The 26,371-nt window shown below is 44.6% G+C and overlaps 1 protein-coding gene across 2 annotated transcripts in view; it reads right to left on the bottom strand.

Annotated features, from left to right (window-relative positions):
• Window positions 1–3,013: 3,013 nt before the first annotated feature.
• Window positions 3,014–26,371, bottom strand: part of LOC125742446 (carnitine O-palmitoyltransferase 1, liver isoform-like) — a 68,270-nt gene continuing 44,912 nt past the window's right edge. For both annotated transcript variants that reach the window (XM_049014450.1, XM_049014451.1), the window contains exons 15-19: window positions 17,771–17,899; window positions 17,499–17,654; window positions 14,043–14,156; window positions 7,693–7,785; window positions 3,014–7,451 (exon numbers count right to left, since the gene is read on the bottom strand). In XM_049014450.1, coding sequence (XP_048870407.1) covers window positions 7,332–7,451; window positions 7,693–7,785; window positions 14,043–14,156; window positions 17,499–17,654; window positions 17,771–17,899 — 612 coding nt within the window. In that variant the 3' untranslated portion in view covers window positions 3,014–7,331. The remainder of the gene's footprint in view (window positions 7,452–7,692; window positions 7,786–14,042; window positions 14,157–17,498; window positions 17,655–17,770; window positions 17,900–26,371) is intronic.

Raw genomic sequence — 26,371 nt, 5'->3', positions numbered from 1 at the left:
CTGGAAGTAGCCATCAGAAGATGGGTACACTGTGGTCATAAAGGGATGGACATGGTCAGCAACAATACTCAGGTAGGCTGTGGCATTGCAACGATGATCAATTAGTACTAAGGGGCCCAAAGTGTGCCAAGAAAATGTCCCCCACACCATTACACCACCACCACCAGCCTGAACCGTTGATTCAAGGCAGGATGGATCCATGCTTTCCTGTTGTTGACGCTAAATTCTGACCCTACCATCCGAATGTCGCAGCAGAAATCGAGACTCATCAGACCAGGTAACATGCAGGTAACCATTTATTTATGCAAAACCCCCTGACCCTTACAAAGCATCCTGGGAATTGTAGTACTCATCACTCATTACAAGCCCAACCAGTGATTTCTATCCTGAAATAGTTTTTCATCTCTCTCCTGGTATCCTATTTGTTGCTTTTACTTGCTTGTTCAATTTATTTTGAATGAGCTTGGACCCAGTTTTATTTCCTAAGTTGAATACTATTTTGTTTTTATTTAGGGTTGATTTCAGGGTGTTTGTGATGCAGAACTTATTGTCTAACTAAAGTCTTCAAGCTCCAGTCTCAATAAACCACCCCTAATGGGACAGACATTAGCAAAGGAAAGCTATCTTGTAGTCCAGGAAATACTATAATTAAACAGACATCCAAAATGCACAACAAAACAAAACACATGAGAAGATGCTCTCCATCAGTCACCATTACAGCGCCATGTACCCCTGTAAATAGCATTGTTAAAGTCTTGCTTTCCCTCCTGAGTTGCCTGATAGTTTTCCAGAGTGTTTTTGAGGCAGACTGAATGTCCTTCTCCATAGCCTCACCAAACTTCCCTGACACCAGAGTTTTTGCTTCACTAACTGCCAAAGCCACATTCCACTTGGCCTGCTGGTCAGTTACTTCAGGAGTCCTACAAGCTAACAAGCTTAGGAGACATCCTTCCTCAACCTGACAGCTCTCTTTACCGCTGGTATCAACCACCAGGTTTGAGGATTGCCACACAATTGGCACCAACGACTTTACGGCCACAGCTCCACACAGCTACTTCCCATCCAAGGTCTCCAAGAAGGCCGGGTTTTCTGAACTGGTTTTCAGTGCATACACACAAACAACAGCCAGAGCCCATCACCCAATACAAAGTCAACAATCAGTCCACCAAGGCCCCTGCCTTTCACTGCCACCCGATCTACACTGGAATTGACCCCCACAGCCCCTCCTGCAGGTGGTGGGCCCACAGGAGAGTGGACCCATGTAACCCTTTCGGGCTATGCCCGCCCGGGGCCCCTGAGTAAAGTCCGGGCAGGATCACATCTGTCTCTATGGTAACCACAATGGGGGTCTATGTGAATTGAACTTAGTCTGGCCACTCACCTAGGACCAATTTGCCTTGGGAGACCCTACCAGGGGCAATTACCCCTGACAACATATTGTATAACATGCTGCGCTGCGGACACCCTGCCTCGATGCTCCGCTATCACCCGGCCTGGAAGAGACCACTCAGCCGCTAGTGTCCAGCCTGGAAGGGGCTGCTCAGCTGCTAACACCCGGCCCTGGTGAGGTCTTTGTGGCTCCACAAGTGCCCGGCCCTGGAGACCCTCTGCTGTTCAACTAGCATCTGGCCCAGATGAGGCCTTTGCTGCCCCACTAGTGCTCGACCTAGGTGCCCCAACTGTGCTCTGTCCACCACCTGATGGCCCCACCATGCAGAACATGTAGCCCTGTGAGGTGTAATAAAACTTCCCCACGAGGGAGTTTCCCTGTACAGCCTGCATTCCGGGTCGTTCCACTGTGGGTGTGACACCAGATGTTGTCGATTTCTGTCATCTATGATTTTTTTTTCTGTCTAGAGCAAGGGTCACCAACCTTTTTGAAACTGAGAGCTACTTCACGGGTACTGAGCCATACGAAGCGCTACCAGTTTGAAACGCCCTCCTAAACTTATCTAAAGTTGATGTATAATAAACATGTTGTAAATGCTTTTTTTAGATATTGTCATTTTTAAATCTATATAAATGCAAATGTGATTAAAGAAGAATAGCAACAGGATGAAATTAAATTTTAGACGCTGTTCACTGGTGAGTTGTGCTATTTTTAGAACAGGTCCGCAGGCGACTTACGTGGTTCTTGGGGGCATCCTGGTACCTGCGGGCACCATGTTGGTGAGCCCTGGTCTACAGAATCATATTTAGCTGCCTTAGTCTGTCCACATTGTTGACTTTACTGCCATTACTGTGCAGATCCAGCTTTGCAGCTTCTTTATTGCATAGTCTACTGTTTAGAGTAATATCCAATTAAGACTGCTAATTATATAATGCTGACTAGACGTATTGTGTTTGCAGCAGTCATAAAAAAATTTGCTATCGGGATCTTACGGTTTTCTCTCTGAGGCCTCAAATAACCTGAAGCCATAAAACTCGCCTTTTGCTCTTCCTTTCCCTACTCAGTAGTGAGGAGAACTGAATGTCTGGGTGCATTTGATGGTACAGACACAACACAGCAACTTTTAGGCACAGTGAAAACCTCTATAGCCTATATGACGCCAGTCAATTTTACCATTTTATTTTCCCCCCAGAAGGGACATGTAGGAAAAATTAGCTGAAGTAATTTGTCTCCACCAATGTGTAAGGAATTTAATTTATTAATATTTAATATTTATAGTTATTTAATTTTATTATTATGCTTGAATGGTATGTATCTCCAATAAACAATATTATAGAAGTCCAAATTGTTCAGTTACTGGAAGATTTAGTTCCAGGATATGAGTGGAAATCATTAATTACAGTATAACTAGTTAAACTGGATTAGAACGTTCGTCCCGCGAATGTAACTCTCACCTGGTCTGTAGCACCTCAGTCTCGCAATACTTTAGGACAACCTTGAGACTTCAGAAGCTTACTAGTGATTTCGCACCAGTGAAATTACTTAATTACAAGGCAATCATTTAGCCAGAGTGTTACTACTGACGTGCCACGGACCGGGGAAGCAGGCAAAGGAAAGCAGGAATGGAGTAAAATAAAATATTTAATTTATAAATGAAGGGGCATCACAGTCCACAAAACTACAATGACAGAAGTAGGGAAACATACTCTGACGTGGACTTAAATACACAGAACTAACGAAGACAACTCTAAACAGCTTATAAACACTGGGAGTCCACACGAGGTAAACGAGAGGGCGTGGCACAGGAGGATCGTACGATCAGGTCATGACACAGAGATTTATACAGAAGTGTATAAATGCATACATTTATTCCTAACACTACAATTAACACACGAGACAGTTAACATGAAACAAGGACAAAATAACAGATTAAAACAGAATAAAACCAATAAGCAAGATGGAATATGGGAAGCAGCAACAATTGAAATGGGTCCCATGTTAAAGGAAATACGGTTCTGCACAGCAAGCACTTGATCCTAGAAGTGCGACCCAAAATTAAAACAGATAAACAAAATAGGTTGAATTAGCACAGTGTTTCCCAACCCAGTTCTCGGGGACCCCGAACGGCCCATGTTTTTGCTCCCGCCCAGCTCCCAGCCAATCAGGAACATCAAATACCTGGTACACATGCACTAGGAGTTAAAAGGAAGCAAAAACATTGACTGTCCAGGGTCCCCGAAGACTGGGTTGGGAAACACTGGATTAGCAAGTGAATGACATGGAGTTTACTTGGTTGCGGAAGGAGTCTCTGGAAGCTTGTATGGGGAGGATGAATTGATGAAAAGATGGAGTTTCTTTTCTTTTGGGGGGGGGGGGGGCAAGGTCTGGAGCCGTTCTTAGTCGTTTCCGTTGTTTATAAGGATTTCTCTGTGAGTTTGACACCAAACTTGACATCGCAATCTGCAGGTTTACACATCGTATGATCTGCATAAATTAATTCATAATTTAAAATATATCGTAGATGTTGATTATTCACATCGGTACATAGTAATTCTAAATTGGTTTAAGTGGTCATTAAATTCCTAGAGTAACATTCTCAATTTAACATTTGTAAATCACAATTTGTGCTTAACATGGGATTACTACAATAATTTGATATCTATGTTTAACAACACACATAATAATTAATTCATTCAATGTAAGGGATGGGCTAATGAAAGAACAAAGAGGAATGCACCAAAATGGGTTTATAACTCTGGAAAGCGGGGTGAATTAGTCTAAACACAGAAAGTGCTCTTCTATAACAGGCCTCAAGCCTTAACAGAATGGTTAAACTGCAAGCAGCCATAACTGAGCCAAAACAATGAAGTCATAGCTCAAAATAAAAAGATTCTATGAATGAAGTTTGTGCCACTAAAATTAAAAGTACCATCATCATACAAATCAAAACACAACATGCTTAGACATATTATGAAACTGCCAGTTTAAATATGCCCCTGATCTCCACAATTCTTACCTTCTCATTGATACTGACTAAACATGTTTCTTTAGCAAGCTGTTTTTTTATTCATTTTGAGACACCAGATTCAACATTGCAAGGCTCTATGTTACAGTATGTGAAGGTCACTGGTAAGAAAAAGCATTAATTCACATCCGCACCAAAGTCTCATTACACAGTTCAATACAGCAGAATAATAAACAAGTCACAGCACTGTATAACACAAAAAATAAAATGACCACAAAGGCATGTGCTGTGTAACCAAAAATACTAAACCGCTCTATTACAGCAATTTGTGTCATGAGTCATTCTGAAAGTTTCATGAACTGTTTTGCATATGGTGACTTACAGGATGATCACTTACAAATATCATTCTGGGAAGAAAACAATGCCACCCGGAACCTACATAATCCACTGTGATCAAAAATACTTAGTGTCATATCCTGACAGCATACCATCCAGTTCATATGGCCAATAGATTATTGTGGGAAATCCCAAGATATTCCTAAATCAACCAGATGATGCAATTTCCCGTGTTTCCTGAGTGATTCCCAGAGCCTGACTCCTCTATACCTGATGGAGGTCCTTCTGAATTTCCAAAATCCTTACCTTGTCATGGGGAGGGAGTCCTGCGAGCTTGCAGGGAAACCTCATTTTGGCATCTTGAACGTGCAACCTTGATTTCTGGTCATATGCACATGCTGTAGGCCATGACCATAGATGAAGATAGGGACGTATATTGACTGGTAAACCATAAAATTCACCTTATAACTTTACTCGTATTTTACTACCACAGACCTCCGCTGTACCCACAAAACTACAGTCACCCAACTGGTCTGTCTATCACTCTCATATTCCCTCTCATCAGTTTTCTATACCACGTTCATTTTAACTGAAATCTGCAATCTGACCACTGAGTCCTCCCATATAAAAAACAAACACAGGGACTCACCTACACCAACGAGGATGTCTCTTGCTGTTCCTTTTATTTGTGAAAGATCCATCCATCTATTTTTTTACACCCAACATTTTTCCCTGAATCTATTTTTTATATGCAGGGTCGTGTTGGTCTAAAGCCTATTCTGGAAGCTATGGATGCAAGGCAGAGAACAACCCAGGATGGGACAGCAACCCATTGCAGGGCACACATATCATTCTCATACACAGTCACACCTACAGGCTTTCTGACAGCTTCGATTAACCACATTTTTGAACTGTGAAGGGATTTGTAAAGGACAAGTAATTTAAAAAAAAAAATTTTTTTTAAAAAAAGATTGTACCAAAACATTCAACCGTTTCCATCCTAATAGTGAAAGTTGTGAAGAAAATATTGTGTTAAATTACAAAAAGGGAAAAAACATACATACAGTGTACAGTATAGGCGTAATGCAGAAAAGCAGCAGCAGTGGGACACACGCAATCGACAGAATGGCTAAAAATGCACAGTGAGCATAAACACGTTTCCAGAAACTACTAGAAGCTTCTTTTGCATTTAACTGATCAAAAATATACAATATTTGAAATAATAAAATAAAATAAAAACATCAACCCAAGTATGCACAGTATCTGTACAGCTCTGTGAAGTGACTTTGTCCATTCAGAGAAGTGGAATATCCCTCACAGTGAGCTTTTCATCAACCCTCTAAGAAGAGAAAACATGCACATAACTGGCCTGGAACAGAATAGCCACTCTTGAGGTCTCTTATCAAAGCTTGTTCTCCCCACTGAGGACTTAACTTTCAGTATTCGACATAAAACAGCTGCCATATAAAACCGCTGCTCATGTATACCTTTATGATTATTAATAATTTATATACAACACGATGAGCATTCTTAAACTGCTATTAATTCTTTATAAAATTGAAAATGTCAATTATTTTGATATAAAAATGCTTAAAATGAGTGGAAGAGATCATTGTTCCTATAGTTCTTTTATTGTCTCGCTCTGGGAGGAGATAAAAAGAGCAAACTGGTTTTACTCTATGTGACTACTGAGCAGGACCGGAAGGACTGAAACAATGAGGCCTGTGTAATACTCCTGACATTTCTCATGGTGATAAGCACCATGGAATAATCATGGAAGAAAACAATCATAAGGACATATGCAAAACAGCATATGGAATCAAAGTCAGCAATGTGTCAAATTGCATTATTACCAAAACTGATGGTAAACATTTAATACTATTAACACTCAAATTAAAATTCTTGATAGAATTCCAAGGAATACCACACTACAAGTTAGGTTACACATCTAATCCTTTAAAATGTGTGGTTCACTGTAGTAACTGTGTCTTTAACAGCATGGGCTATTCATGTGCGTGGTCTATATATGGCTTCTAGTAATCGAAACAAAAGAAGTTTGAAAATGTAGGTTTCATTTCGTCCTGCATGTCTTTCCTCACGTTTCTCCATTTCTGCCCTCTCATCTAGTTTTCCTTACGACCGCAGGGTCCCTCCACATGCCACACTTCCTGATTTCTACTGGCACGCTTTTACAATTGGAACCTGAAGTAGTTCTGCTTCCATCAGCATCAGCCCCCTAGCTGAGATTCCATGTGGTCCCTGCTGGGGGGTGCTGGCTATCTCTGAGTCAGGTTACAGGGCTGTTCTCTCCCCTTCCTAACATCTGTGTTACCTGCTCACACCTTTTCACAGCTGACTTTCCGTTCATTTCCCTTCGGTACAGTTCTCTTTTATTGACCCATTGCTGGCCTGTACTTAAACCTTGAAAAACGGGACACGATGACCATTATGTTTCTTGTCCAGTTTCCCCAACACTATCTCACACGGTTCTTTTGGTTCTCCAGACCTGAATGGCTTCACTCAGTCTACTTCATTAAAGTTCCCGTCCTACTGCATTAATCACCAATAATCAACCCCTATCCCCCTGGTCTCCTTTCATTCTGCCATCTCAGCTGTTTTTATGGCTCCATATCGATTCCTTTACATCGTTTTCTTTGCCTCTGTGTTCCTTGTTTTGGCTGGTGCTCTTTGGTCAAAACTGAGCAGTGACAGAAGGTCCAGAAGAGCTTTTCCTATTTGGGCACCAAACTGACGAGAATCCTTAATAAAAAATAAAGAAAAAGAAAAACAAGGTTACTGCAAATTTTTTTATACTTAAATTCAGATAAACATCATTTTGCATCAGTTTACATCAATATTTATAAGTTACATCAATCATCGTTCTATTCAGTATTTTTTATTATTTTCATTTTTGCTGGATACAAATGAAAATGCATCATATTCAAGAGCTTTTGCAGAACTTTGTGCATAAAGCTTCCATTTACTGCACGTTCAAGCTTACAGTTTGCGAGCAGGAGTGCTTGCAGGAGATGTGAAAATTTATCATGTTTTCTCCTACAATGATGTAGGCCACCCCATAACCATCATCTGCCACCTGTGAGAAACAGAGACACTGCTGTTGTAACACACTGAATTGATCAGATCAAGAAATGCTGCAGTCTGAAAACATTCAAAAGCTGTTCTCTGATTTCCTGAGTGCACAAACTCCATTCGAAACAAAAGGCAATATACAGGTCAGTTAAACTTTAATTTATCAGTTGCAGTTAAGCTACTGATCAATGCATTGTGTACCTCAGATATTAGTGTTATTCGACTGCTTTGGCACATTTTTCAAATGACAGTTAATCTGTGATGTTTCCTCTGCCCCCATATTTCCAATAATCGTCCCAGTGACCTCTGTTCTGCTCCTCCTGACATCGATTACAGCCTAGCCCTCTCACTGCCTATGAAGATCGCCCGACCTCCTGCCTGTCCCCAGGTTCCGAGCCCCGCATGTTCCCCAGACCTCTGTTCTGCTTCTCCCAACATCGATTACAGCCTAGCCCTCTCACTGCCTATGAAGATCACCTGACCTCCTGCCTGTCCCCAGGTTCCAAGCCCCGCCTGTTCCCCTGGATCCTAACGCTGATCGGCTGAACGCTGCCCGTTTCCTCAACCACGATTTTGGATTTACGCTTCTGTCCTTTTGCCCTCTTCCTGTGTATACGGAGAAGATATTAAAATCTGTTTACTGGACTGATCCGCTACAGCGTCGGCCATATTTTCTACTACCCCGCCATGACAGCCTAGTGGTACAGGTACATAATTCATTGAACATTTTGTTGTTTTTGTATTGCCATTTGGCGGTTTCTGCACTGTAAAAAATAAGACTTCCTTTTATTTCTGATAACTTACAATTATCTGTTATAATAACTACGACACATGGAAATTGTTGTGATAACTAGTTTTTTAGTTTTTTGAGGTCTGAACTCTATGAAAAGTTAATTAGACCTTAAAACAGTATTTGACTGAAATTAAGAATGACACCCAAAACAATATCCAGATGAACGGTCTTGTGATTGGCTGGTTCTTCATGCGTGAGCATTTTGAACTGCAACAGCGAAGTAGGCTAGTTGCACCTGTCCGCAATTTTCTCTCGTTCACTACTAGGCGATCCGAAAATCTTTACCGCGCTGGAGAAACTTCAAGACTAATAAAGTAAGTAACATTAACAGCTTAAACTAAAACACTTATTAGTTTGGTCTATTAAAGCAACTAGCTGAAATGCCGTTAGCAGCTAAACTGCACAACATACATAGATATAAAATGATATTAGCGCCGTTTATCCCCATACGGCTCTGTTTTAAACCAGGCTAGTTAATGGAGGCTTTAGGTCAGAGTGCAACGTTAATAAGATTCAAAATTACAATGTTAAGATATGGCTTGTTTAAAACGTGTATTGGTTGAATATGAATAGAAATTAACACCAGAGACGACGTGCAAAACGAAGGAGTGGACCTCAATGTAACTTTTATAACCGTCTAGAAACATGGTAGTTTGAGTCATGAAAAAGAAAAGAGGGAGTGCTATGGCTAGCTAGTAGACATTTTGTTTTATTTTATGTTTGTGAGATAGCTACGTTTTAAACGTCTTTCGTATTTCTATGAAGGGGGTTGTTTTAGCGACCAAATCGTGGAAGTTACCAACGTATTGACACAATGCATGTGACCACTTATCTCAGGCTATGTCGATGTCACAGCATTTGCATAACGGTTAGCTGCCCCAAAAGGCGCGTTACCGAGTCAAAGTTTTCAAACGTGTATTTTATAGCTGCTACATGGCCCAAAAGATGAGGCTTTCCCACAGTGGCTGCATGATTTGCTAGTTTCATCTTTCTAAGTGGACATTTCATGTAGCCTACAATCCAGCGAGGTAGCCACAGTTTTGCTACTCACGTTTTAACTCTCAATGGAGAGCCTCGTCCCACGTGAAAATTGGAGAGGGAGACAGTCTGACGATGATTTTCCATAATTAAGTATTAGGTAACCAAACTAATTTGACACTAACATTCAAGTCAATGATATACTGTTGATATTTTATGTTTAATCAAGGTACATTTTACACATATAACACTTAACCCATCCATCCATCCATCATCTACCGCTGAATCCGGGGTCGGGTCGCGGGGGCAGCAGTCTCAGCAGGGAGACCCAGACTTCCCTCTCCCTGGCCACTTCATCCAGCTCCTCTGGGGGGACCCCGAGGCGTTCCCAGGCCAGCTGTGAGACATAGTCTCTCCAGCGTGTCCTGGGTCTTCCCCGGGGCCTCCTCCCAGTGGGACATGCCCGGAACACCTCACCAGGGAGGCGTCCAGGAGGCATCCTAATCAGATGCCCGAGCCACCTCATCTGGCTCCTCTCGATGCGGAGGAGCAGCGGCTCTACTCTGAGTCCCTCCCGAATGACTGAGCTCCTCACCCTATCTCTAAGGGAGAGCCCAGCCACCCTGTGGAGGAAACTCATTTCGGCCGCTTGTACCCGCGATCTCGTTCTTTCGGTCACTACCCATAGCTCATGACCATAGGTGAGGGTAGGAACGTAGATTGACTGGTAAATCGTGAGCTTCGCCTTTTGGCTCAGCTCTCTCTTCACCATGACAGACCGATGCAGCGCCCGCATCACTGCTGACGCCGCACCGATCCGCCTGTCGACCTCCCGCTCCATCGTTCCCCCACCCGTGAACAAGATCCCGAGATACTTAAACTCCTCCACTTGGGGGAGGACCCCATCTCCAACCCGGAGAGAGCATTCTACCCTTTTCCGGCTGAGAACCATGGTCTCGGATTTAGAGGTGCTGATTCTCATCCCAACCGCTTCACACTCGGCTGCGAACTGCCCCAGTGAGAGCTGAAGGTCATGGTCCGATGAGGCCAACAGAACCACATCATCCGCAAAAAGCAGAGACCTAATCCTGAGGTCACCGAACCGGACACCCTCAACGCCCTGGCTGCGCCTAGAAATTCTGTCCATTAAAGCTATGAACAGAATCGGTGACAAAGGGCAGCCCTGACGGAGTCCAACCCTCACCGAAACAAGTCCGACTTATTGCCGGCCATGCGGACCAGGCTCTGGCAACGGTCATACAGGGACCGAACCGCCCTTAAAAGGGGGCCCGGAACCCCATACTCCCGGAGCACTCCCCACAGGGACACGGTCGAATGCCCTCTCCAAGTCAACAAATCACATGTAGACTGGTTGGGCAAACTCCCATGAACCCTCCAAAACCCTGCTGAGAGTATAGAGCTGGTCCACTGTACCACGGCCAGGGCGAAAACCACACTGCTCCTCCTGAATCCGAGGCTCGACAATCTGGCGGACCCTCCTCTCCAGGACCCCCAAATAGACCTTACCAGGGAGGCTGAGGAGTGTGATCCCCCTATAGTTGGAGCACACCCTCCAGTCCCCCTTCTAGAAGAGGGGGACCACCACCCCGGTCTGCCAGTCCTGAGGCACTGCCCCCGATGTCCACGCGATGCCGCAGATGCGTGTCAGACAGGACAGCCCCACAGCATCCAGAGCCTTAAGGAACTCCGGGCGAATCTCATCCACCCCCGGGGCCCGGCCACCGAGGAGCTGTTTGACCACCTCAGTGACCTCCGCCCCAGAAACAGGCGAGTCCACCCCCAAGTCCCCACACTCTGCTTCCAAATCGGAAGGCGTGTCGGTGGGATTGAGGAGGTCTTCGAAGTATTCCCTCCACCGACCCAAGACGTCCCGAGTTGAGGTCAGCAGCGCACCATCCCCACCATGAATAGTGTTGATGCTGCACCGCTTTCCCGCCCGGAGCCGCCGGATGGTGGACCAGAATCTCCTCGAAGCCGTCCGGAAGTCGTTTTCCATGGCCTCGCCAAACTCCTCCCACGCCCGAGTTTTTGCCTCAGCAACCGCCAAAGCCGCATCCCGCTTGGCCTGCCGGTAGCTGTCAGCTGCCTCTGGACTCCCACAGGCCAAAACTGCCCGATAGGACTCCTTCTTCAGCTTGACGGCATCCCTTACCCTCGCTGTCCACCAGCGAGTTCGGGGATTGCCGCCGCGACAGGCACCGACCACCTTACGGCCGCAGCTCCGGTCAGCCGCCTCCACAATGGAGGCACGGAACATGGCCCATTCGGACTCAATGTCCCCCGCCTCCCCCGGGATATGGGAGAAGTTCTGCCGGAGGTAGGAATTGAAACTCTCCCTGACAGGGGGTTCTGCCAGACGTTCCCAGCAAACCCTCACTATACGCTTGGGCCCGCCAGGCCTGGCCGGCTTCCTCCCCCACCAGCGGAGCCAACCCACCACCAGGTAGTGATCAGTTGACAGCTCCGCCCCTCTCTTCACCCGAGTGTCCAAGACATGCAGCCGCAAGTCCGATGACATGACTACAAAGTCGATCATCGAACTGCGGCCTAGGGTGTCCTGGTGCCAAGTGCACATATGGACACCCTTATGCCTGAACATGGTGTTCATTATGGACAATCCGTGACGAGCACAGAAGTCCAATAACAAAACACCGCCAGAGGTGATATTCCATGTCCCTAGAGCTAGCTTCTGTAGCCGAGGATCGGACCGCCAAGGTCCCTGCCTTTGGCTGCCGCCCAGATCCCATTGCACCCGACGCCTATGGCCCCTCCCATGGGTGGTGAGCCCATTGGAAGGGGGACCCACTTTCCTTGTTCGGGCTGTGCCCGACCAGGCCCCAACACTGCCTTAAGTCCTCAACAATCTTCTGACCTCTGCGGACTATGGAGCCTTCAGCATCCTCATCCTTCTCAACCTCGGTACACCCTCAATGCAATGTCCCACAGCATCCTCCTTTCACGACTCCATGACCTTGGCATGGAGGTTACAGTCCTAGACTGGTTCTTCTCCTACCTGGTGGACTGGAAAGAATTCATTGCTACCTCTGGCAATTCATCTTCCTCCTCAGCAATCCCTCATGGGGATCCCCCAATAGCACCAAGTATGAGTGTATACTAATAAACTGTAAATCTGTCCTCAAAGCTGGCTTGTTTCCACTCCTCATCAATCGCACATCACTTCATCCCTCTTCAGCAGACTGCAGCCTTGGTGGAATTCCAGACCCTTATCTCTCATTAGACAGCCACATTTCACCTATCTATTAGCTCCAAATCCCTACACAAACTACATATAGTCTAGAAATCTGCAGCTCGCCTCCTTACCCGTACTTAGAACCACCTGCACTTTTGTCTTGTTCTCCATGACCTGTGCTGGCTCCCCAAGAAATTTCACATGCAATTCACATATTTTCTGCTTACCAATAAGGCCCTTAACAATCCTATTCACCCCTATCTGTCTGATCTTCTCCTGCCCAACCAGCCCTCCAGCCCTCTTAGATTTTCCTCTTCTGGGCTCTGTACTCTTCTTTCCAAAATCCACAGCTTTGTCCCTCATCTTTGGTATTCCCCTCCCTCTGACATCACCTACTCTGCCAGTCTTCGCATTTCACCTTAAAACCTTTTCACTTTAAGTCTCCTAGCTCACTGCACTTTGCTTTTTCAATATTACTAATAATATCAATATTATTATTGTCTTTGGGTTTTGGAAAGTACTGCCTAAATCAAAGGTATTTATTCAATTTAAGATATACTGTACAGTGCTCACAGAAGACGCTTGCTTAATTCTTTAACAACGTTGCAAATGTATTGGCATTATAACATAAGTCCATTGACAAGAAATGTTTAAAATATCTGCATATATCTTGTACATAAATTCTTTTTATTAAGCATCTTAATATTTTTGACTGACTCATTCAGTTCTGTTCTTGCCATTTTGTAGTCACAAAATTGTAGTCACTGGTTCCAAAAGGGAGACTTAAATGAAAATGTTTGGTATCCTGCTACTAAGGTGCTACTCATTACAAAGCATTCAATGAGACTGCTTGTCAATGAACGCTTAAACTCAGAACAGCTCTTTTAGAACTATAATTTGAGTTTCAATTTATTACTACTTTAACATTTTACTTAAACTACTGTTTCTATTGTGATATGTGCGTATTGTGAATAAAAGAACAAAGAAATGATTTTGTTATAAAACCAATACATTTGCAATATTTATACTGAATTAAGCAAGTGTCCCAAGACCTTCTGTGAGAACCATAAATTATATGTATTCACAGTAGCTACAGCACCTCACCCCTGATAAAAACTGCACCTAAAATTAATGTGTAATCACTTGGCTTATGAGTAGGCCTACAGCCACTTTCATGTCTGTGCTGTACGCCCCCCTAAAGCAATTTATTCATAACTAGAAAAAAAACATTTAAAATTTTCACAGATTGAAAACTAACTTAAGAGAGTAATGTACTGACCGGTCCGAAGCCTCCCCCACAGGAGATGTATTCCGGATGGTTGACCAAGTCAAACAGCTCTACTTGCTGGAACGGGGTCTGACTGGTGGATAGACGCCAAGGCTGTGACAACACCTGCGAAAGAAGCATACATTCTTAAGTGCATCTCTTAAGCCACTCAAAAACTGAGCCGATCTGTGGAGTCCCACTCATGACATAACCATAAAAATTATACAGCCACTGGAAATGAAAGACCACAGGACTCATTACTCAATTTATGAGTGTGCATCTGTGAATAATATATATTTTTCTGCAAACTGCAGTCTGGTTCTCCCCTGTTTATCATTATTGAAGGGTTTCTTCCTTGCCATATGGGACCACAGTTTCCCATTCCTTTTGAAGTTCACTTGATGTTATCATTCGATTCATGAGAAACTGTTGGATAAGTTAACGGTCATCTCTGGCATTAAAATGTCGCTTCCACACTTTACCTGGCTGGTTTCTGGTTGTTCCCAGTGTCTCCTGCTTCACCTTATTCTTGTGTACTGCTGTCTTAGAAATTTTGAACCTGAAAGCATCCTGCTGCTCAGCGTGGCCTGCCAGCAGAACCACAATTAAACCATGATTTAAAAATGCAGATTTGTTTAAAATTTAGAGTGGTCATTTTTCCACGGCTGTATATCACAGTCACTTTTTACTAATTCATTCCCTTGTTTTGGCCACATTTCAATTATTTTATTCATTTGTCCTTTGCCAGGATCAGTGCCTGTTTGGCCAGCAGATGTTGCTTTTTCTGAGAAAGAAAGTTGAGAAATATTTTTCTCACTTTGATTGAGTTGCTATTACCTTAAAACGACCTAAGGAGTTTTGGACACCGTTGCTCTCAGTATGATCTTGTTAAAACCATTGTCTCACAGGCATATGAATTAGTACTGGAACTCTAGTATTGTCTCCTTAAGTGTATTTTCCTGACTAGTTAGTAAAATCCCATAATGTGTAACAAGCTGCATAAGCTCTTCCTTGGTACCTTTCTAGAAACTCTTTTCCACAAAAGATGACATATTCAAATGCCTTTATTATTTATAGTAGTTCAAAACAGTACAAAATCCCACAGTACTCTACAAACACACAGTACTCCATTAATAGATAACCCCAGCATAAAATACCATAAGCTCACACAAGCTACAAGGTAACATGTCCAAATTATTTATCCTACTGGAACCATGAAGACGCACCAGAAGCCATGATGCGTGCACTACAAAATCATACATACACAAACAGCAATCACAGCCAGTGTGAAATTGCTTTTCACACAAGGCTCTATCAACCCAATGTCATTATCAATGCAGAGCAACTCCAGTACCTACTATTATAAGGTCGAACGATGTGTGTTAATACCAACATCGCATGTTATACACGTAATTCTCACAGCGCTAGTCTGCTAGATTAAGATCAGGTTTTTACCTTCAATTTGGTACGGACATTATAGCTCAGAGAATTTAATTTTCACTTATCTAGTATATGTTTAAAAACTCAATTTAAAGTTTCTGCTGCTTTTCTATGAGCACGGCATGAGTACTCCAAGAACATCTGAAACAGGATGGACAAGAATGATTATATCATTCATAGACAGGATTGTGAGAAATGTATGTTGAACTCCTTTTTTGCTTTATAAGTACCTCAACATTTATTACAACAAAATCACATTGTGATATCTGAAACATTTCCAATAGTACTATCCTAGCAGTTTTATTATACAAAATATTTTATTTCCTGTCATCGCATCCTGATCTTGCTGTATCTATTCTTCTGATCAGATCACGATTTAAGCTTAAGTTTCTTCATTTGTCCACACATAAATTATTTTTTATTTTTACTTCATTAATCATTGGTTTCTGAGTTTGCAACTTTTTTCAAGACGGCGGTTGTATTGTGTTTCAGAAGCAGGTTATTTGCATAACCAATCAACACAGAAAGAGTTTCAAGTCCCACCACAAAGTACCAAAAAAGTACAGCTGAAATACAGTTTGCATTTGAGGTACTGGATGTTTCGGTACTGGTACTCGAGTGGAAATCAATGAAAAGGGAAAGTACCAAACATACGATACCTGATGCAATGGAAAAGAGCCCATTAGGCAAAGATATTCTGAAGTGAGGCAGTAACCTATTAACAGGGGCACGCCTGGGGCGTAGTGACTGTGGCCATAGCCTGTCGCATAGTGGCTGTGGCCATAGCCTGTCATGTAGTGACTGTCACCTCATTAATTACATTTTAAGCTCAAGTCTCAGTCAATTTTCCATGAACACACCCTTCACTCGCTAGAGTTGTGTTCAGACAGCGATTACATTTCCTGATGGCACTATTTCAGCGTGTACTTTTCAAAAATGAAAATGAGCTGATGCAGCAAAGCAAAGAAGGCCAATGCATTTCAGTGTGATGTGTCACAATTTCATTATTAAATTGTGTGTACTGTAAACCCTTCTAATTGTTTTTCTGGATGGTAGTTGAACAAGATGCAAATCAATGAAATGATGGTTTTGCTTTTCATTGTCACATTCTCTTCATTACACTCACCAAAAAGCAATGCCTCTGCATTTCCACATAGCACAAATTCTGCGTGATGTAGACTGTAAAACAATATGTTGTGTTAATTGATTTCTCTCATATGGCAAAGTCCATCGATTTTCTGAAATCCTCCCCATATAAGAGTTCACAGTCATGGACTGAACTAGTTGTATAAACACAACCTAGATGTTTTCATTAGTCTGACAATTGTTTATATTTTTGAGAGAACATTAACTTTCATTTATTTCATGTTCTGTGTGCTGGTTATTTTACTTTTAATATGAATTAAAAAGGCATTAAGTCTTTTGTTTGAGACTAAATTTTAGTTTTATTGTGTTTAATAATATACAAAACCATTTTTGAATTAGTTTAATGTTTCACAGTATGATTTTTTAAAATGTTAAATCGGTGTTTATAAGGCCTGCATGTTCAAAATGAATGCCATGGCGTAATAACAGCTTCACGTTTCCCTCAGGACTCTTCAGAGCCAATGTTCCTACGTGTATTGCGGAGGGGGCAAGAAATCTAGTTGTCTACCGAAGGGATGGCTTGGTAAAAAATGTTTAGAAATCCCTGCCATAGAGAGTGTGGTCGGTAAGCAATTCAACAAAAATGAGTGAGTAGGAGAAAAGTCAGGAAAAACAAGTCACCAAAAAACATTTGTCTTCTTCTGCACTGGGTAACACAAAAATGATAGTGAGCAACAAGTCCCAGAAGCTCAAGGAAACATGACAAGAAGGAACAGAAAATAAAGCAAAAGCCATTAGTTAACCTGCACCTGAAATTTCCATCTCACATTTTCATGTGTTCTGAAGTTTTTAAAATGATTTGTCTTTTCAGGCATAGGATGGAAAACACGGTTTTAAATCACGGACACCAAACATGTGCCACATGACTGGTGCGACACTAACCTCTTTCAGGAAAGGTGACTCCACACCAAGGTATTTTGAAACGACATACAGGCAGAAGAGGTGCCTGTCGATACCAGATCCTGTCATGGCCAATCGGTAAAGGTTCTGGTGCTTCTCTGCAGCCAATCGGAGGAGGCGCTTACAATGATCTGCATCCTAAATGGGAAGTGGGGGTGCAGGCATGTTAATGAATGTGAATCCACAACTAACTAAATGAGATCTAGGTCAGTAAGAGCATCAGTGAGGATATGATGGGATGCTTCTCTCACTACCTCTCCACTGTCCAGGGCTCTGACAAAGGCACAGCTCTCGCTGGTACAGGATCGAACCGTCTCTGTTCGTCCCTCTTTAAAAAGGCGAGTCATGGAGGCCTCGTAAGTAAGGCAAAACGTCCTCCTTTCCTGGTTGGAGGGAAGAAGAAATGTTAGCATTTTCATGTGCACATATGAGTGAAACAATGAACACCCCCCAGCCTCAAGGACACAGTAATGTTTTTGAACTTTCCTTCACAATATTCAGTATTTAGTCCATTTGCTAAGTAAAGCAGTCATTTCTGTGTTATGCGTCTTTTAAACAAAGAAATACCATAATGTGACTGATAAAAATACAGACACAGCAAAAAGAAAGTACTGATTCAATTTGATGTTGGTGATTATCCACATTAAAGTCTATAAACAAAAAATCTACCCTGCAAATGTTCTGTAAGCAAACAAATGTATCAGAATGTATCTGCATGTCTCTGGACTGCAGATGGAAATTGGAGGAACCAAAACAAACTGTTATGCCCTGCTCGTCCGATCCACACCCCCTCATCTACCCTGTGTGGATTCCCCGTGGTTACCAGCTGTTTCTTGTTGCTGTCATTAGTTAAATGTATTTTAGTCTGTATTAGGTATGTTTTCTTGGTCCGAACGTGACACAAACAAGCTTTAAGAGTCAAGGAGAACGTGCAATTTCAAACAATTTTAGCCATTTCAGTTCAATCGATTTTATGTAGTACCAATACCAGTTCAATGCCAATCAATAAAGACAAATTATAAACACAAAGGGCCCTATTTTGCAGCAGCAGAAAGCACGATGCAAAGTGGTTTTGCTAGTTTCATACTAGCACATTCCTCATTCTCAACAAAACTCCACTCTTTTTTTAACGCCTGGTAACAAAAAGGTATCACACACCTCCACCACCTTTTCGAGAATGACACATTTATCACCTTTCAACAATTAGTCCCAGAAGTACGACATCAGAAAAGAATACCACCTTCGGTACCTCCAGTTAAAGTTCGTTCTCATATCCATCCATACATCCATCCATCCATCCATCTATCTATCCATCTTCTACCACTTTTCTGGGTCGGGTCGCGGGGCCGCAGTCTAAGCAGGAGAACCCAGACTTCACTCTCCCTGGTCACTTCGTCCAGCTCCTCTGAGGGAATCCCGAGGCGTTCCCAAGCCAGGCGAGAGACATAGTCTCTCCACCATGTCCTTCCAGTAGGACATGCCAAGAACACCTCACCAGGGAGGCATCCAGGAGGCATCCTAATCAGATGCCCAAGCCACCTCATCTGGCTCCTCTCAATGCGGAGGAGCAGCGGCTCTACTCTGAGTCACTCCCGAATGACTGAGCTCCTCACCCTAAGAGAGAGCCCAGCCACCCTGTGGAGGAAACCCAATTCAGCTGTTTGTATTCGCGACCTCGTTTTTTCGGTCACTACTCACAGCTCATGACCATAGGTGAGAGGAGGAACATATATCGACTGGTAAATCGAGAGCTTTGCCTTTTGGCTCAGGTCCTTCTTCACCATGACAGACCGATAAAGCACCCACATCACTGGTGACGCCGCACCGATCTACCTGCCGATCTCCCATTCCATCCTTCCCTCATTCGTGAACAAGACCCCAAGATATGAGTCCGACTTACTGTCGATAAAGTGGACCAAGTTGAGCACTCCCCACAGGACTCCCCGAGGGACACAGTCGAATGCTTTCTCCAAGCCCACAAAGCACATGTAGACTCCCACGCACCCTCCACGACCCTGCCGAGAGTATAGAGCTGGTCCACTGTTCCGCGGCCAGGGTGAAAACCACACTGCTCCTCCTGAATCCGAGATTCGACAATCCTGCGGACCCTCCTCTTCCTGAATTGATCTTCCCAGGCAGGCTGAGTGCGATCCCCCTATAGTTGGAACATACCACCACCCCAGTCTGCCAATCTAGAGGCACTGCCCCCGATGTCCACGCAATGCTGCAGATGTGTGTCAATCAGGACAGCCATACAACATCCAGAGCCTTGAGGAACTCCGGGCAGATTTCATCCACCCCTGGGGCCCGGCCACCGAGGAGCTTTTTAACCCTCTAAGGTTAGACTGACTGGAGCATGGTCACACATTTTATTCAATATCATAAACTTAATTCACGGCAAATACATTATTTTGTATATATTTGTTTTGGCATTAAACTCATCTTAATCTTAGTGTACTTTGTAAATATGTCAGATTTATGTGAAGCTTGTAATTTGACATCAAAGTATAGACACTGCAAAATGCAGTTTGGAACACTTGCAGAAACATTATAAAAGTACATAGTAAGCAATGGTGGAAGTTTGTTTTGATCCCAGATATCTGATCACCAAAGTCTTGGTTACATGAAGATGACTAGTTGCAACATTCAGTTGGATAAATAAATAAGGAAAAAAAAAAAAACTCATGTCACTATTTCTGGCTCAACTTTCATATGTATGAATAAGCCATTCACACCTGGCCACACCCCCCCCCCCCTTTTATAGCCCTGATGGGGATGTTTCTGGATCGTGTTTCACCGCTACGTTGTTCATCAAATTACCATGCGAATGTCATTTGAATACGCAGAAATGCGGCTATTTATATTTTGAATAGCGATGCAGGTAAAACAAAGAAAGGTGACATGGTTTACTTTTTTGCCAATTTAACCTAATTTTAAAAACTATTTCAGACAATTGCCATTTTGAAAAGACTACAGATTATGGATTTAGGCAGCGTTTTTTTCATGTTTCTACAATACGATTTCAGTGAGTTATGACTTGAATTACACGAGAAAGATATGCGGCATCGCCAACGATGCCGTCGACTTCAGAGGGTTAACCACTTCAGTGACCTCCACCCCAGAGATAGGAGAGTCCACCCCCAAGTGCCCAGACTCTGCTTCCTTATTGGAAGGCTTGTCGGTGGGATTGAGGAGGTCTTCGAAGTATTCCTTCCACTGACCCACAACATCCCTAGCTGAGGTCAGCAGCGGACCATCCCCACTATAAACAGTGTTGATGCTGCACCGCTTTCCCGCCCTGAGACGCCGGATGGTGGACCAGAGTCTCCTCAAAGCCATTCTCCATGGCCTCGGCAAACTCCTCCCATACCAGAGTTTTTGCCTGAGCGACCACCGAAGCCACCTTCCGCTTGGCCCGCCAGTACTCATCTGCTGCCTCTGGAGTCCCACAGGCCAAAAAGGCCCGATAGGACTCCTTCAGCTTGACAGCATCCCTCATCACCAGTGTCCACCAGCGGGTTCGGGGATTGCCGCCGCGACAGGCACCGGCCTCCTTACGGCCACAGCTCCGGTCAGCTGCCTCCACAAAGAAGGCAGAGAACATGACCCATTCGTACTCAATGTCCCCCGCCTCCCCAGGGACATGGGCGAAGTTCTGCCGGAGGTAGGAGTTCAAGCTCCTTCTGACAGGGGATTCAGCCAGACATTCCCAGCAGACCCTCACTATATGCTTGGGCCTGCCAGACCTGACTGGCTTCCTCCCCCACCAGCTGAGCCAACCCACTACCAGGTGGTGATCTCTTGACAGCTCCACCCCTCTCCTCACCCGAGTGTCCAATACATGCGGCCGCAAGTCTGATGACACGACCACAAGTCAATCAGTGAACTGCGGCCTAGGGTGTCCTGGTGCCAAGTGCACATATAGACACCCTTATGCTTGAACATGGTGTTCATTATCAACAATCCATGATGAGCACAGAAGTTCAACAGCAAAACACCACTCGGGTTCAGATCGGGGGGGCCGTTCCTCCCAATCACAACCCTCCAGGTTTCACTGTCATTGCCCACGTGAGCATTGAAGTCCCCCAGCAGAACAAGGGAGTCCCCAGGAGGAGCGCTCTCCAACACCCCTTCCACGGACTCCAAAATGGGAGGGTATTCTGAACTGCCGTTTGACGCATAAGCGCAAACAACAGTCAGGACCCGTCCCCCCACCCGAAAGCGAAGGGAGGCTACCCTCTCGTCCACCGCAGTAAACCCCAACACGCAGGCACCCAGCCAGGGGGCAATAAGTATGCCCAATCCTGCTCGGCGCCTCTCCCCACAAGCAACTCCAGAGTGAAAGAGGGTCCCACCCCCCTTGAGGAGACTGGTTCCAGAGCCCAAGCCGTGTGTCAAGATGAGCCCAACTATATCTGGCCGGAACCTCGCAACCTTGCGCACCAACTCAGGCTCCTTACCTGCCAGAGAGGTGACATTTCATGTCCCTAGAGCTACCTTCTGCAGCCGAGGATCGGACTGCCAAGGTCCCTGCCTTCGACCACTGCACAACTCACATGGCACCTGACCCCTTTGGCCCCTCCTACAGGTGGTGAACCCATTGGAGGGGGGACCCACATGCCTTCTTCAGGCTGTGCCCGACCAGGCCCCATGGGTGCAGGCCTGGCCACCAGGCACTCACCATCGAGCCCCACCCCCAGGGTAATTCCAGGCGAGGGAAAAGGTGAATCCATGTTGTTTCTCATCATAAGGGGTCTAATGAGCCGCACTTCTTCTGGTTCCTCACCCAGGACCTGTTTGCCTTGGGTGACCCTACCAGGGGCATAAAGTCCCAGACATCTTAGCTCCTGGGATCATTGGAACACGCAAACCCCTCCACCACGATAAGGTGTCGGCTCCAGGAGAGGCATTCCTATATGTAAAATTAATATATTAAACAACAATCTGAAACCATTTCCACTTGCAGAATAAATCCAAAGATTAACTGGCACAAAGAAAATTCTCTTAAAATAATATAAACTAATATGCATGGCAGATGCAACAATTTCAGTTCCAATAAAAGCCTGGGAAAAAGACTCATCATCTACAACATACAGTGAATTCTGGACCCAAATATGCAAGAACACCTTCATTATGGCTCAAAACACTAACCCGCAACTAATACAGTAAAAGTACAAGGTAAGTCGCAGACCACATATCACACAGCACTAGATGTATAAAATGGGAAACTGGAAAACCAGACACACAGTAAATGACAGGCAGTGGTCAAACCTACTCAAAGAATATATCCATGGAATATACAACCATGCAAAAAATTAAGAGACCTCAGCACAATTTTTGTTTCACTCATTTCTCAATTTATGAGTGTGCTTCTGTGAATAATGTATGTATGCATTTGCATTTTACATTTACAGTATTTGGCAGACGCCCTTAGCCAGAGCGACTTACATAAGTGCTTTAAGACGCTGCGATGAATTTTCCCGATACTAGCTCAATAAGGACCCATCTATGAATACCATCTATCCGAACACTGTTGAGAAAGTGCAACGAAATTATTTTTTTTTTGTACACATACACACACACGGAAAAGAGCTGAGTAAGAATACAGAGTACTACTTCAGGTATTTCTGAAAAAGGAAAGTTTTGAGTTGTCGCTTGAAGATAGCCAAGGTTTCCGCTGTTCGGACATCAAGGGGGAGTTTATTCCACCAACTAGGTGCCAGGACAGAGAAGAGCCGAGATGTGTGTCGTCCTTGTGCCTTGAGGGGTGGTGGGACCAGTCTAGCAGTGCTGGAGGATCTGAGAGATCGGGGTGCAGTACGGGGTGTGATGAGGTCTTTTAGATAGGATGGTGCCAGACCATTTTTGGCTTTGTATGCAAGCATCAGTGTTTTGAGTTTGATGCGGGCGGCTACAGGAAGCCAGTGGAGAGAGCGTAGCAAAGGAGTGGTGTGGGATAACTTGAGAAGTTTGAAAACCAGTCGAGCAGCTGCATTCTGAATCAGTTGGAGGGGACAGATGGCACGCAGTGGTAAACCCGCTAGAAGCAAGTTGCAGTAGTCCAGGCGTGAGATGACGAGGGACTGGACGAGTATCTGGGTAGCCTGAGTAGAAAGAAATGGACGTATCCTCCTGATGTTAAAGAGGAGAAACCGACAAGAGCGAGAAAGACTGGCGATATGTGAGGAAAAGGACAACCGATCATCCATGGTAACTCCAAGGTTGCGAGCAGAACCCGAAGGACGGATCAGGGAGTTGTCAAAGGAGATCGCAAGGTCCTGGAGGGGGGATGAGTCAGCCGGGATGTAAAGCAGTTCGGTTTTACTAGTGTTGAGTTTTAGCTGGTGAGCGGTCATACAAGATGAGATGTCTGCCAAGCATGCAGAGATCTTAGTGACATGACTTAGAGACATGAGTGTCTGAGGGAGGGAAGGAGAGGATGAGTTGAGTGTCATCGGCATAGCAGTGGTAGGAGAAGCCATGTGAGGATATAACCTCTCCAAGAGATTTAGTGTAGAGGAAGAATAAGAGAGGGCCAAGAACCGAGCCCTGAGGGACACCGGTGAAAAGACAATGTGGGGTAGATGTGGATCCATTCCATGTCACTTGGTATGTTCGGCCTTCTAGGTAGGAAGCAAGCCAGTGCCATGCCAAGCCACCAATGCCAAGACTCTTAAGGATGGACAGAAGAGTCTTGTGGTTCACTGTGTCAAATGCTGCTGATAGGTCAAGAAGGATGAGGACAGATGACAGTTTGGCTGATCTGGCAGCATGTAGCTTCTCAGTGACTGCTAAGAGGGCAGTCTCTGTAGAGTGAGCTGCTTTGAAGCCAGACTGATTAGGATCCTGGAGGTTGCTCTGAGAGAGATAGAGAGAAATCTGGTTGTAGACTGCACGTTCGAGGATTTTTGAAAGGAAGGAAAGAAGCGATACTGGTCGGTAGTTGCAAGTGTCCAAGGGATTTAGAGTGGGTTTTTTTAGGATGGGAATGACCCTGGCTATTTTGAATGCTGTTGGTACATGACCGGAAGTTATGGAGCCATTAATGATAGTTGCGATGAAGGGCAGAAGGTCTAGAGAGATTGTCTGAAGCAATGCGGAGGGGATTGGATCAAGTGGGCAGGTGGTAGGATTGGAAGTTGAGATGACTTTCATGATCTCATCTGCCGTAAGACTGGAAAACTGGGCCAGTGAGGGGGGAGGGAAATCCTTAGTGTGTAGTGTAATGGATGAGGAGGGAGAGAATGTCTGACAGATTCCGTCAATCTTCTCGGCAAAGAAATTGGCAAAATCTTCAGCAGTCAGGGAGGAGGGAGCAGAAGGTGGTGGATGGTTGAGTAGTGATGAAAATTTGTTATGGAGTTTGCGAGGATCTCGTGAGGATAATTCTAGTTTTTCTTTGTAAAAGGTAGTTTTAGCTGCAGTCACGTCTGAAGAGAATTTGGATAGCAGAGTACGGTAGGAAGACAGATCTGCATCAAGCTTAGATTTCTTCCACGTCCTCTCTGCTACCCGCAATTCTCTTCGGTTGGTGCGTAATGCAGCTGAAAGCCAAGGAGCAGGGCGAGTTTTCCTGGGTTTGGAAGACAGCGGGCAGAGTTTGGATGTGGAAAGTGAGGAGATGAGAGTATCAGTTGCAGACTCCAGTGCCAGGGAGGAAAAGGAGTCAAGGTTAGGAAGGTAAGACAGGGTGCAGGAAGCAACAGAAGAAGGGGAGACAGAGTGGAGGTTTGGTCGAGTGGGCAAGAAATGTTGAAAACCGGGATTGGGCAAGATGGGTAGGGCAATGGTAAAGGATACAAAGTGGTGATCAGAAATATGTAGAGGAGTAGAAGTGATGTCAGTAGCTGGAGAGGGACGGCTGAAAACCAGGTCGAGGACATTACCTCCTTTGTGTGTGGGAGAGCAGTTGTTGAATGTTAGAGAGAAGGAGTCGAGAAAAGGGAGAAGACCAGAAGAGAGGAGCTTGTCATGGGGGAGGTTGAAGTCACCAAGGAGAATGAGAGAGGTGTCGTCAGTGGGGAAGAGACTGAGGAGAGTATCGAGTTCCTCTAGAAAGTAGCCTAGGGGGCCAGGAGGGCGGTAGACAACAATGATCAGAATATTGAATGGAGAGGAAATAGCAACTCCATGGAATTCAAAGGATGAAATGTTGAGATGGGGCAGAGAGAGGGGAGAGTAGCACCAGTTCCGAGATAGCAACAGACCTGTGCCACCACCCCTGCCAGTCTGGCGAGGAGAGTGAGAGAAAGCATAAGCAGAGGAGAGAGCTGCCGGGGTAGCCGAGTTGTCAGGGGATATCCAGGTCTCGGTCAGAGCCAGAAAGTCAAGAGAGTGGTGTGAAGCAAGGGCGGAAATGAAATCAGCCTTCTTTACAGCAGGCTGGCAATTCCAGAGACCACCCAACACGCTTCGCTGGGACTGGGGTGTTATGGGAGGGTAGACAAGATTACTGGGTGTGCGGCGCCTGGATGTTGGGTGAGATCTTCTAGATCTAAAAGATAAGAGGACTGGGATAGGTCTAAGGCACATGTCTACAGTGACGGTGTGAGAGAAAGAAGATTGGATAGAGTAGGAAAGAAAGGATCAGAAGTAGTAGTAGCAACTACACTGTTTGCCTTTATCCGCCACAGACACGGGTGTCTGTGGCGGTGTCACCTTCCATTTAACTCAGTAAGCCCTGCCCCCTAATTAATACTGAAATAATACACAAATGTGTAGATTTTGTTTGTGCAGACCATCTGTTATTGCAAACATTCTTGCAGATGAAATATGCCTATATGTATGACTAGTCTACTATTATGAGGAAAAATACAGCCTTGTTCTGACTGTTAAATGTCGAATGTAGCCGATTT

This window comes from Brienomyrus brachyistius, chromosome 5 (genome assembly GCF_023856365.1).
Source record: "Brienomyrus brachyistius isolate T26 chromosome 5, BBRACH_0.4, whole genome shotgun sequence".
NCBI classification, from domain to species: domain Eukaryota; kingdom Metazoa; phylum Chordata; class Actinopteri; order Osteoglossiformes; family Mormyridae; genus Brienomyrus; species Brienomyrus brachyistius.
The sequence above is the reverse complement of the archived record's forward strand: the minus strand, read 5'-3'. Positions and strand labels throughout refer to the sequence as shown.